The sequence below is a fragment of the Lathyrus oleraceus genome, chromosome 4, assembly GCF_024323335.1.
Source record: "Lathyrus oleraceus cultivar Zhongwan6 chromosome 4, CAAS_Psat_ZW6_1.0, whole genome shotgun sequence".
Taxonomy (NCBI): domain Eukaryota; kingdom Viridiplantae; phylum Streptophyta; class Magnoliopsida; order Fabales; family Fabaceae; genus Lathyrus; species Lathyrus oleraceus.
In genome coordinates, this window is record NC_066582.1 from 107,100,865 (window position 1) to 107,113,775 (window position 12,911).

The 12,911-nt window shown below is 31.4% G+C and overlaps 2 protein-coding genes across 3 annotated transcripts; one reads left to right on the forward strand and one right to left on the reverse strand.

The window, feature by feature from the left end:
* The first annotated feature begins 2,275 nt into the window (after nucleotides 1-2,275).
* LOC127073780 (NEP1-interacting protein-like 2) lies at nucleotides 2,276-4,891 on the forward strand. 2 transcript variants are annotated; one of them, XM_051015001.1, is made up of 5 exons: nucleotides 2,276-2,762; nucleotides 3,069-3,247; nucleotides 3,431-3,514; nucleotides 4,380-4,550; nucleotides 4,628-4,891. In XM_051015001.1, exons 1-5 carry the CDS (start codon nucleotides 2,660-2,662, stop codon nucleotides 4,748-4,750), a joined length of 660 nt encoding a protein of 219 aa, XP_050870958.1. In that variant the 5' UTR covers nucleotides 2,276-2,659; the 3' UTR covers nucleotides 4,751-4,891. The 2 variants fall into 2 exon arrangements, with proteins under 2 accessions (XP_050870958.1, XP_050870959.1); XM_051015002.1 differs by lacking the exon at nucleotides 3,431-3,514.
* Nucleotides 4,892-5,629: 738 nt separating this feature from the next.
* LOC127073778 (ribulose-phosphate 3-epimerase, chloroplastic) lies at nucleotides 5,630-8,860 on the reverse strand. The gene is made up of 10 exons (XM_051015000.1): nucleotides 8,517-8,860; nucleotides 8,155-8,269; nucleotides 7,930-8,070; nucleotides 7,736-7,849; nucleotides 7,387-7,465; nucleotides 7,075-7,184; nucleotides 6,921-6,977; nucleotides 6,474-6,543; nucleotides 6,275-6,360; nucleotides 5,630-5,915 (listed from the first exon to the last, which is right to left on the reverse strand). The coding sequence occupies exons 1-9, from the start codon at nucleotides 8,624-8,626 to the stop codon at nucleotides 6,311-6,313; spliced, it is 846 nt and encodes a 281-aa protein (XP_050870957.1). The 5' UTR covers nucleotides 8,627-8,860; the 3' UTR covers nucleotides 5,630-5,915; nucleotides 6,275-6,310.
* Nucleotides 8,861-12,911: the final 4,051 nt, after the last annotated feature.

Below are 12,911 nucleotides of genomic sequence, written 5' to 3' on the forward strand. Positions count from 1 at the left end.
TGCAATGGCTCTTTTAGTTTCCTCTATCTTCTTAGTGATTATATTTCACGATGCTTATCCACTTACATGACGTTTTTTCGTAAGGATAATAAGTGACAAGAAGCCTCGAGGCTTATACCTTGAAAATAAGAAATGCACAAGAAAGGGAGTTTGTATTATGTTTGATTTAAAACTTTTTTGATATACCCAAGCACAAAGAGTATGCGATGTAAAGTAAAGATAATAATACACACAAGATTTATATTAGTTTACTCCCATTAACGAGAGGCCAGAAAATTCCCTTCACGCATGAGAGACTTCCCCTATAATGATAATTTATTACATATAACCACTAAGATAATCTAGCCTTATATTTCCATGCCTCACACTAGAGGGCTTTTGAAAAGTTACAAAGTGTTTTATTTACAATAACTCACATAGAGTGGTAAACCTAACACAATTTGGTTACAAGTGATTAACTTTCCTAAGAAAAAATAATGAATAAAAAATATTGTTTCTTAGTGTATGTTATTTTTAAATATGACAATTTTTTGCAAAGCTTACAAATTTTAAGAATGTTTTAGTTCCATAAGAAAGTACAAGTCAATAATGATATTCAATGATTTGTGAAATTTTGTTCTACACAAGACATATATTGGACACAATGTCTTAGACAATGTATACCACATAAAATAATTTAACACAGAATATCATAGACTGAGGAATTCCAAGTATCTTAGGATTCTTCTTGCAGTCTTCAAATGTGACACCCTTGGCTCACTCATGTATCTGCTCATTAATTCGATTGAGAAACATATATCAGGTCGATTGTTCCACACATATCTCAGAGATTCGACAATTTGTTTGAACAAAGTTGCATCGACTTTGTCTTTCTCTATGTACTTCTCCAACTTCAAATTTGGTTCGACGGACGAAGATGCAGAAGTCGAATTATCCATCATGAATCTCTTGAGTATATCTTTAACAAACTTTCTTTGATGTAGCACCATACCATGCTTCGACATTTGAAATTCCTTGCATAGGAAATAAAACAAGTTTCCCATATCCGACATTTCAAATTCCCGCATCATCAGCTCTTTGAACTTTGACAAGTTATTCAAGTTATTTCTAGTTATCAGCAAGTCATCGACATATAATTAGATGATTGTTATATCTTGTGCCACAACTTGAACATAAACACCATATTTAAATTTGCATTTGATGAATCCCAATTCGATTAAGTACGAGTCGATCTTCTTGGTCTAGGTCATAGATACCTGCTTGAGGCTATATAGCGCTTTGTGCAACTTATACACTTTCCTTGCTTCCTCATGTATCACAAACCAATAGGTTGTGTGACATAAACTTCTTTGTCTAAGGGACCATTCAAAAATGCCGATTTCACATATAAGTGTAATGTTGACCAACCTTGCCTGTATGCCAAGGCTACAACCAATTTGATAGACTCCAATCTTGTGACATGTGCATATACTTCAGAGTAGTCGAGTCCTGCTCTCTGAAGAAATCCTCAAGCTACTAATCTTGTCTTATGTCTTGCAATCGATCCATCGGGATTATGCTTCAGTTTGAACATCCATTTCACTTCGATAGCTTTTGTGTGCGTTGGCAATTTGGCAAACTTTCATGTATTGTTTCTTTTGATCGCTTGTAACTCTTCGACCATAGATTCCTTCCATTGTTTATCTTTGAGAGTCTTATTATAATTGATTGGTTCAGCACCTGTAAGTAAACGACCAATGATTCTTGAAAACACAATCAAGAATCTAACCAGAGCTTTAGATAACAATTTATTAATGTGTGAGACACTTTTAGTGAAGAAAGAAAGAATGAAAATAAAAATTGATATTATTAAATTATGAATGTAAATACTAAACTATAAAACATGTCTAATTATATATAAGTAACTTATATACTAAGTAACAAACTTTAAATCCTAATTAATTTTGGGTTACAGAATTTGGATTATATCACAACAGTTAATATAATTGAATCAAACGGTTATATTAAATAAAAAATATATAATCATTTTTCCCCTAAAAAATAGATTATTTGTATGATAGTTTGATTTATTCATATTAACGGTTGAGATTTGGTGTAAGTCTTTTGATGTCAACGGATATATATATATATATATATATATATATATATATATATATATATATATATATATATATATATATTATTGTTATTTTTATTAATTTTAATATTTCAATTTTATCACGTATTCATCAAAATTGAAGATAAGGTTGAAACCAATAAAGATAGATGGGGAGAAAATCAAGTTACTATAAGAGTCAAAAGCCCATCCCAAATGCTATGTAACACATTTGTTAGCGTGACATTTATAATATATACGCTGGATTATACATCTATAAAGGCATTCCATTTATTGAATAGTTGGGTGCGTTCTCAAGTCAATGTTAATTCTTGCCTCTTCTTTCGTTGCGTCATGATGATGGATTATCATCCCGAAAACGACCCATCAACCCATTCATTGCTTACGGCGTAGAATTTCTTCTCACAAAATCTATCTTCCTCCTTATCCTTCCAATTTCAATCTCAATCTCAATCATCAAATCATTAAGCTTCTGCTACACCTATAACCAAGGACGCTCGCATGGCCCATCAACGTTTGCTCACTCTCTGACACCCTATCGCCATGGAAACCGGGCGAAACGAAACACCCTTTTTGGTTTTTCGTTTTGTCTCTAAATTTTTATTATGCGCCATTTCTGGAACTCTTACGGCATGTTTTGCCATTGGTATTTTCCATAATCTCTTCCTTCCGGTTTCAATCTCTTTAAGATTTTTCTGTTACCCTAAAGTTTGAGATTTTGTTTAAATTTCTGGGGTGTGTAATTCATCAGCATGCTCTTAGGTAGAAATAGAAATAGAAATAGAATTAGAATATGATTTTATTTTATTTTATTTTATTTTAACTCTCAAGTTTAAACATGAGGAATTTTTGTTTATTCAAGTAGGAGAATTTTTGGGGTGTTGAATGTTTTTATTTTTACCTAGTTGTTTTTGTTGGTTTCATTCTCATGGATTGTGTTTTTCAATTGCAGCTGGGGCACTAACAGGAGCTATTGCTGGTGCTTTAGCAGCTAAGGCAACAAAGAGTGGTTTTCTCCGGGGAGTTTCGTTGGGAGCCATTGCCGGGGCTATACTCTCGGTTGAGGTATTGGAAGCTTCCCGTGCGTACTGGTGTATGGAGCAAACTGGTTCACGAGGAACGTCATCTATGGTTGGTGATTGTATGATCTCGATATAGCTTTTTCTTTTTTATCTCGAATTGCATGTATGCCCGAGGTTTTACGCGTTGAACTTGTTTGTTGTGCTCGCCTGTTTCTTAAGACATGCGTTTTTAATTTTTTGAGTGACGGTGTTAATGCATAATTTAAAACGATTCTCTAACATTTAAATCCAGGCAGATTTCATAGAGGAACTTGTTCGTGGAAGGCTTGTAGAAGAATCGCTTACACCTGCTATTTTAACTGCTTACAATTTGCAAGTAAAATCCTTCTCTATATCTCTCCCACAACTTTTGGCTTCTAAAAGCAATACATTTGTGTGTCTGTTGATGTGTATAATAGTCTAGTTGTGATGGTGCGATCTGAGTTGGCAGGATCAAGAGCTGTTGGCCATGGCCATGGCCATGGCCAATCTGAGATGAGCAACTCAACTGGTTACCAACTTTGCATACAAGATCAGTGAATAATGCCACTTGTTTTTTCTCTACTGTATGAAAGTGTGCAAAATGCAAACTATCAAAGTGTGCCACTTGCTCTTGTCTAGTTTTGTGAGCATCTTCCGGATAGAAAACACCCGGGTTTTGTTTCCAGCGTGTGGTGGTTTGTGTAACTTATATCATATATTCATATTTGAATTTTGAAACTAAAGAAAGGAAGTTTTTAATTATATATTTATGTGAGCAAAAATTTCAAAATATTAAGAATGCTAGTAATAAGAGTTCATGAAATTGAAGACATGGGTGAGTATTTATCCATGCAAATATAACACATGATAAAGCAAAAACTAGAAACAGCCTAAAGCTGATTTTACAAAGGTTATTGAGCTATGTATATATACACTGGTGCTACATATGGACTGTATTATCTTAAATCTTTCTTATCTTATTAATGACACTAATTGTATATGGACTGTATTATCTTAAATCTTTCTTACGTTACATGCGAGTAAAATGAACTTTTGAGAATATTCGCCATGTTAATTGTTTTGTACTTCCATATGAATATTAGCATTACTTCCGTATTTTTACCGTTTTAGAAGTCATGTATGAATCATGTGCTGGTATTTCACTATTTTGTCTTTTGTAGCACAATATATAGTTTTTAACGTATTATTATTTGTTTTAGTTTGAGCAGGTTGGAATTGCTAATAACACTGGTTATGACGAGATTCATGATGTTCATAGCTTAGTAGCAGCATCCAGAGGATTGCCAGGGGATACATTGAGTAAGCTACCGCACCATACGATCTTGAAGGGCACAAAGGCAGAGAATACTTTGTGTGCAATATGTTTACAGGTGATTATTCTTTACATGATTTAATAACCACAATGATAGTGTTAATGTAATCATGTTAATATTGAGAATATTTACAGGATATGGAAGTAGGTGAAGTTGCAAGAAGCTTACCTCGTTGTTACCATACGTTTCACTTGATATGTGTGGATAAGTGGCTTCTGAAGAATGATTCATGTCCTATTTGCAGACAGAATGTGTAGTTTTTACCTTTGTATTATTTTGTGTGTATATTTATGGGCAGATATGTTGCATTATTAGCTGTTTATATATATGCAAACTTTGTGTACAGTTGATGTTTTCATTTTGTAATCTAGTCCCAATAATGTTATGTTGGTAGAAAAGCGAATGCTAATTATTATCATGTCCTAGAGAGAAATTGATAGTAAAATTGAAAAAATATCACTCACTTTAGTGCATTCAACCCTATATGTCTAGTAAACATCCATATTCACTTAAAATAATAGTCATTGACTCTATAGGACGTTTTCAAATAGATCTTAAAAATCATGAATATTTCAAAAAGATTTAGTCAAAAGGGACTAGATTGATAATAAGTAATTAAAAATAGATACCTAATTTATATTAAATGGTATAATATGAATATTTAATTGATAGAAAGTAGTTAGATATAGAGACCAACTTGACATTTTAATTAACAATAGAGTTAAGTATCTTTTTGAAATATTCATAGTATCATAGACCAATATGAAAGTGCTCTACCCAGTTAAGGACAAATTTGACAGTCTAATTTGATTGATATTTTACAAATTAATGGGTGAAATGTTTGAGTAGCTCAATTAATCAACTTTACAATTCTAGAACTAAAATGCTTTTTTTTCTTTCTCAATTTATTTGATAATTTATTAGGTATGTTGCGGTATTAACACGTATCAATCTATTTTGATAGACACTCATATAATAAAAGTCGAAAAAGAATTGTTTCATGTAAAATATATTTTCTTTAAATATGTTATATATGAATCAGTGTCAATATCCCATATTTATTATATTATTTGTTATGGAGTGTCTATGTCCATATCGTATGAGAGTCCATGCTTCATATATTAGAATCCTAGACCAAGTAAGAAACTGATTTTGAATTGGTATCCAAGTTCTAATATGTAATTTCAAAAAGCACAAACTTCTTTACAATATGGTGTGGACCACAGCCATAAATTACAAGCTTACAGACAGTAGATTGCTTTATCTTGAATTAAAGATGTCCTGATATTCCAAGAGATTATACACAAACATGCAACCCAGCAGAAGCATTACTCGGCTGATTTCTAGTTAATTCCATAGAGAAACAATTGCTGGTGGTGGTAGCAAGTCATGCCTAATAAGCCGGCTTACCGTGAACATTGTCTGTCAGTTTCAAACACAGAAAAATCAACCAGGTTCAAACACAGAAATCAACCCCAAGAATTAGATTCAGACAGTGATGGTATTTTTCACAGTAAATTTGCCAGAGAAACTCATTTTTTCATACAACCAAGAGTAAAATTTCCAATAGTATTGAGAAATTATCAGTCAGATACATGCGAAAATTGAGTTACAAGTTTAACATTATGATACAATCATATTGAAACTATATTTTGCAGGTAATCTCTGCAATTATTTCTTATATTGACAGCCAATTACAAGAGTGAAACCTCCCAATTGGAAAACTGAAATGTCAAAATTTAATTGAGAAACCTTGATGGTGCAAACATGCAGCAGCTTACATTGGATTAAAATGGATAGGATACCACAGTGGGATTTCACACAGCAACTGGTTCAGGTCTTTTGCTAGCTTTGATCCCTTTTATAGCTACAAGAGAGTTGAAAGTTGAAACCATGGCAAATATCAGAATCACATTATTTTCACGCATTACATGATGTATGCTTCTAACTCGAAATTTCACAAGATTATTTTAAAGTTACCTTCAGCATAATCTTTAGCTCCAAATACAGCAGAACCAGCAACTAGTGCATTAGCTCCAGCCTCAATCACCTGCCAAATAAGATAATACTGAAAATTGGATCCTACAAACTCAAACAGATTCTATGGTTTTCTATGCCTTTATAAAGCGTTCAAGTTCAATGAATAAACAAAGTATGCACTTTCCCCTCATCATGTGTTTTTAATTAATTACTCATTTGTTATGATCAAAATATGGAGCATTTGGGCAATAGAACTCTTAAATATTAAGTGCATGACCAGATCCGCATGCAATATCAGTTGTTTCCCAATGTATTATATTTAGATTATCCTCTTGAAAAAGACAATCATTGAGAGCATTATCTGATTATGTTCAGCACGAAAAAGACTTGTTACGGATCATTCTAAATTATAAGTGATGGAAGACAGTGTGATAATGTATACAGCACCTTGTAAGCATTTGCTGGGGTAACCCCACCATCGACTTCAATCCATGGATTGACACCCTATATATATAGAGAGAGAGAGAGAGGTACCAATTAGAGATTATGTACAGAATAAACACAGGGAAACACAAAACACAAACAAATGATTGCAGCATACCTTCTCCACGCACAATCTTCTCAACTCAGCAATTTTCTTTACTTGACTCTCAATAAAACTTTGGCCACCAAAGCCAGGGTTTACAGACATAATTAAGACCAAATCAACCACTGCCAACATCATAATAAGATTATGAGAGTTTATTTTTCAATTACTCAACAACTTCAAAAATTTATAACTCAATTGACATCGGTCCAGAATGAAAAACAAAATTAAAATTTACACTCCTCTACTTTTCCGATTTATTATTATTATTATCTAATGAAAATAAACGGAGACAGAAAAAACAAAGTAAGAAAGGCAAAGGCTCACCATCAAGGACATATTCTATCGCACTTAGTGGGGTACCAGGGTTTAGGACAACTCCAGCTTTAGCTCCCAGGCTTTTCACCTAAATCAAGATAACATAATCAGATATACTAAACTGAAAACTGAAAACTGAAAACTGAAAACAAATATAAATTGAGTAATCTGTTATTATATTTAGAGGCTAAGACATTACTTAACTTTTAAGCCTTACACATTCATATATATGTGATGGTTAATGTATTCTTGACAGGATTCTGATGTTGTAATTTTATTTTTATTTTGATACCTAGATTCGACTCTGAGTTGCAGCACTATTGTTCAAAATTGAGATAGTTCAGAAGAAAAACCTTACTTGATTAACAGCACGATGCAAATGGATAGTGGAAGATTGTTCACAATGAACACTAATTATGTCAGCTCCTGCTTTGATGAAATCTGGCACCCGCTGGTCTGGTTCTACAATCATCTACAATACTTTAACAAGAGTCAAAAAAAGTTATCATCATTCGAAACCAGCTTAGTTAAATATATGTATGAGATGAATACCAGGTGTACATCCAAAGGTAAATCTGTCACAGGGCGTAATGCATCAACGACAAGAGGTCCAATTGTAATGTTTGGAACAAAGCGACCGTCCATAACATCAATATGAATCCAATCACAACCAGCCAACTCCACTGCTTTTACCTAGGCAAAATAACAAGAGAACTCCAACCGTCATGATTGCTGACAAAGATTCAAGTGTGACGTTAATATTTATTATTATCAAACCTGTTCTCCCAATTTTGCAAAGTTGGCGGAAAGAATAGATGGAGAAACAATGATATCGCTTTTTGAAAACTTGTCCACGCGAGATGAAGCCTTAACCACGGTTGAAAATTTTCTCCTGAATTAACAAATAACAAAATGATATTTAAGCAGACTGCATTATCCTATGAAAGCTACAAACGAATACATGAAAAAAGTTGAGCAATAGAATGAAGCTCAGAATTTAACATTTCCTAACCTATGGATGAAATAGAACTTGATAAAAATTAAATGAGTAAAAGCAAGAGTTATAGAATTGAATTAATGAAAAAACCCTAGAAGTTGAATTGTAACAAGAATTGAAAATTAAGAAGAAAAATAGATACCTGGAGAAAGTGAGAGAAGGGGAATGGAGAAGAGAGGTTTTGCGAAGGGAGAGTCCATTGATCTGGGATTGGAGGGTAGATGAACATAGAGAAGATGTAGCTGAAGCCATCTTGTGCTTCAACCTTCGCAGAGTGTATCGATAAAGTGAAGGTGCAAATAAAGTTGTTGTTGTTGTTATTGTTATGTAATAATAAAGGAATGAATGAACGATGTTAAAAATCCAGAAAGGAAAGACGTGTGGATGACACGTGTTTAGTTGGTTGGTTGGGATGTGCTTATCTGCAATGGTTGGTTCCTTGGCGCTCTACTTCTCGTCTCCTGTTTCTTCTTGTCAACACAACCAAGGACATTTTTGGGTTTGGTGACAACTTTTATATATATATATAATATATATATATTATATATATATATATATATATATAATATATATTAGTTTAATTGAAATACACTGACAGTGTAAAAGAATTTTATACCGTCAGTTAATCATAGACGTTGGATATTAAAAGAAGTTTGACTTTTATTTTAAAAATCTATAAAGTAATACAAACGGATGATGGTGATGAATCGACGGTGTAAAACCTTTTACACTGACAGTATATAGTAATTAATCTCATATATATATATATATATATATATATATATATATATATATATATATAATATATATATATATATATATATCGTATTTATACAGTAAATAATGTTTTGTTTAAATAAAAAATTATTTTTTATGAATAATAACATAAACAGTTCGTGAAATTAAATTTTAAAATAAAGTAAGTTAATAAAATATAAAAAAATAGATAATGAAATGATTAAGTTGGTTAATAAACGTCTAAATATTAAAAATAATTTTTAGCACTAAATTAAATTTGGTCCTAAATTTTGAAATTTTTAACTTTTTTTCTTAAATATTAATAAAAATAAATAAAATATTATTAAAAAAATTCAATAATTAAAAGCAATGTTAGTATAAAAATTCAATACATACGAAAATTAAGATGGATCAAAACTTAAAATAATTATAATTAAATTTATTTTAATTAATATATAATTATATTTTTGATATATTTTTTTAAATTATTATAATTGTATTTTTTAAAAAATTTAGGCCTGTTTTTGAAATTAGAACGGGGTCTCCGATGTGATTGGACCGACCCTGCACAATTGGTTAATAAACGTGCAGATACTAAAAAAAATTGATTAACAAAGTTATAAAATTGATTAATTATATTATTTTATATTAATATTATTTAATTTAAAAATAAATAAATAACTTTTTTTAATGTTTAAAAAATATATATTATTATAATATTTCACTATTCACCTATGAACACGGTATAGGTGTAGAAACTGGGTGTATCATTTCTCTTTTTGGTTTTTTTTAAAGGAATCAAGCATTTTAAAATAAAAGGAGTAGTAGTTAATTGTTAGTAATTTTGGTTAGAGAACAAAATTCAACACATTTACTATTTATCATTTTCAATTCTATATTATTCTCCAAATCTCCTTATAAATCCAAGGTTAATAGATATAAAATATTAGTTTAATTTGGGGACTAGTTGTTTTAAATTTTTGTTCGGAAGGAAAACTAACTAATTTAGTATGTTGTTTTTTGTTTGGTTAGAAATTAATCTGAAAATTTATTTTCTTTTTTATAAGGGGGTTTATAAGCTCAACCTAATAAAAGATTATAAGTATTACTAGATACTTTCAAATTTAAGTATGAGGGAGAAGGTTAAGTTACTTCATTTAAACCAAATCACTATAAATTATGGCGTCTTCTCTCTTCCTTTATCTTTTTATTTTTGACATATTTTCTTTCCATTAATTTTTTTATGCTATTTTCAAATATTTTATTAAAAATATTTTAAACTATGAAAATGAAAATGATTATGTTTTAAACAATCATTTTTCAAATCTCCACAATTCATTCCCTCTTATGTATGGAGTCACATGTACAACGTCGATGTCCGTATATATATTGGTTTACAACTGAAAACAAATTAAAACTTTAAAAATTAGATTTACGGTATGAATGATTAGGTCTTGAAATTTTTTGATGCCCAAGATAATCAATATTTTTTCCATGTTGTAATTGGTGGTGGCATGTATCAAATTCACATATAGGACATGTTTTATGTCCCTTGACGTTGTACCCATACAAATTACCGTATGCAGAAAGAAAGTCATTAATTATGCAAAACATCGCACAACTTAAAGTTATCACCTCTATACGCATCATCAACATCAACGCATTCTTTCCATAAAAATCTTAAATCTTTTATAAATGGAATTAAATAAATATTTATGTCGTTCCCTGGTTGTTTTGGATCCGAAATCACTATCGATAACATCATATATTTGCGCTTCATACACAACCATGGATATAGGTTATAAATTATGAGAAGAAAATACCATGACATATGGTTAGTACTCAAATTACCAAAAGGGTTCATTCGGTCGATGACAAGTCCAAGCCTAAGGTTCCTCGGCTCTAGTGCAAAATCTAGAAGCAAGGAATCAATTTTCGTCCATTGGAATGAATCAGCTACATGGAATTTCTTTTCTATCACACACTCTTTCATTTGCATTCTATCTAGCATTCTTTGGATCATTTTCATTGACAAACAATCTCTTGAACCTTTGAATTCCCGGTAGGTACCACATCACCTTGAAGAAAAACACCATTTCTAGTTACACTATCATCGTTTTCAACACCATTGGCCTTCTTCTTGTAGCATGACTCCCCACATCTCGGGCACTCCTTCAAGTTTTCATATTCTTTCCTATATAATATACATTCATTACGGTATGCATGTATTTTGACATAATCCAAATCCATAGGATACAATATCTTCTTGGCCTCATAATTACGGTTCGACAACGTGTTACCTTTTGGAAGCATTTCTTGCAACAATTCAAGCAACTCAGTGAAACTTTTATCTGTCCACCCACCGATTACCTTAATATTAAATAGTCTTAACACAACCGAAAATCTTGTAAAACTTTTGCATCCCGGATACAACAACTCTTCCATGTCTTTTTGCAAAGTATCTACCACATTAGCATTCTTAAAAGCATCTATCCCAATATCACAAATCATGTTTTCTAGAGTATCATTCATAAATTCATCATCATCTTCAACTGTAGGTGACAAATTTCTTTTTTTTTGTCACTTCACCATACCATATCTATTTCGTGTAATTTTGAATAACTTCATCAAAACTTAAATGATTGAATATTTCATCTCTTGGATGTTTGTGCATATTTCGGAAAATTTTACAAGGACACCAAAAAATCCACTTCTCCTTATAAAGGTTTTTTTCATGCAAAATCAAGAAATTAAATAACTCTATTCTCATACTCTTTAATTAGTCTATTGACTTTCATCCAACTACGATCCATAATCACATACAACTTTTAAAAATAAAATAAAAATAATACACAATCAACAATAACTATCAAAACAACAATAAACACTATAACAACATTATAGTAAACAATATAAGTCTCAAAAACTATAATAACAATAACAACAATCACATATGGCAATAACATCAATGACGAAACAACAACAACGACCTACAAATACAACATCAACGACGAAAATAACGACAACAGTAATGGATAATTTATACATACCAGAATGTGATGTGAGACTCAACGGAGAAGACTTTGAGTTTACTTCCTCCTCAGAGAAGAAGGGTGGTGGTTCTGAATATTGGGAAACTCCTTCGTTCACTGGAGAAGAATGAGTTCCTTTCGTTCGCTAGGACGCAGGCAGTGAATGAGACAAAACATTATAATTCCGAAGGAATAAAAAATATTTTTAGAGTTTTTGTGTAACACCCTTCTACCCAAACGACATATTTAAAGAATTTATCAGAGTACAACATGTAGAAGAGTTTACATTTCATTCAACTTAACACTCATCACTTTACAACATAAAAATATTTCATTTATTTTAATAAAACTTCGCAGCGGACAACAACACAATTAACGATTTATAAAAATGTTTCAACAAAACATATCAATAATTTAGTCTTCATACACAACTTAAATAATAATATAATCTCTATTGAATCCCATAACCCCGGTGTCACATGACCAGAGCATTGACTCGACTCTGTAGAATAACTCTACACTTATTCTTCACCTCAACAAAAGCTACTCCTCATTATCTGCACATTGCTCATCATAGATGAACATAAACACATGCAGAAGGGGTGAGAATTACATTATTAAACAATAATATAACGACAGAATATAATATGAATAATTTGCACATATGTCAACACGGATCATCACAATCATCATTATAATCAACAAACTCATGAATATCAACAAAACAACACATCAATTGCAATGCACACACCCATGCATGACTCAAC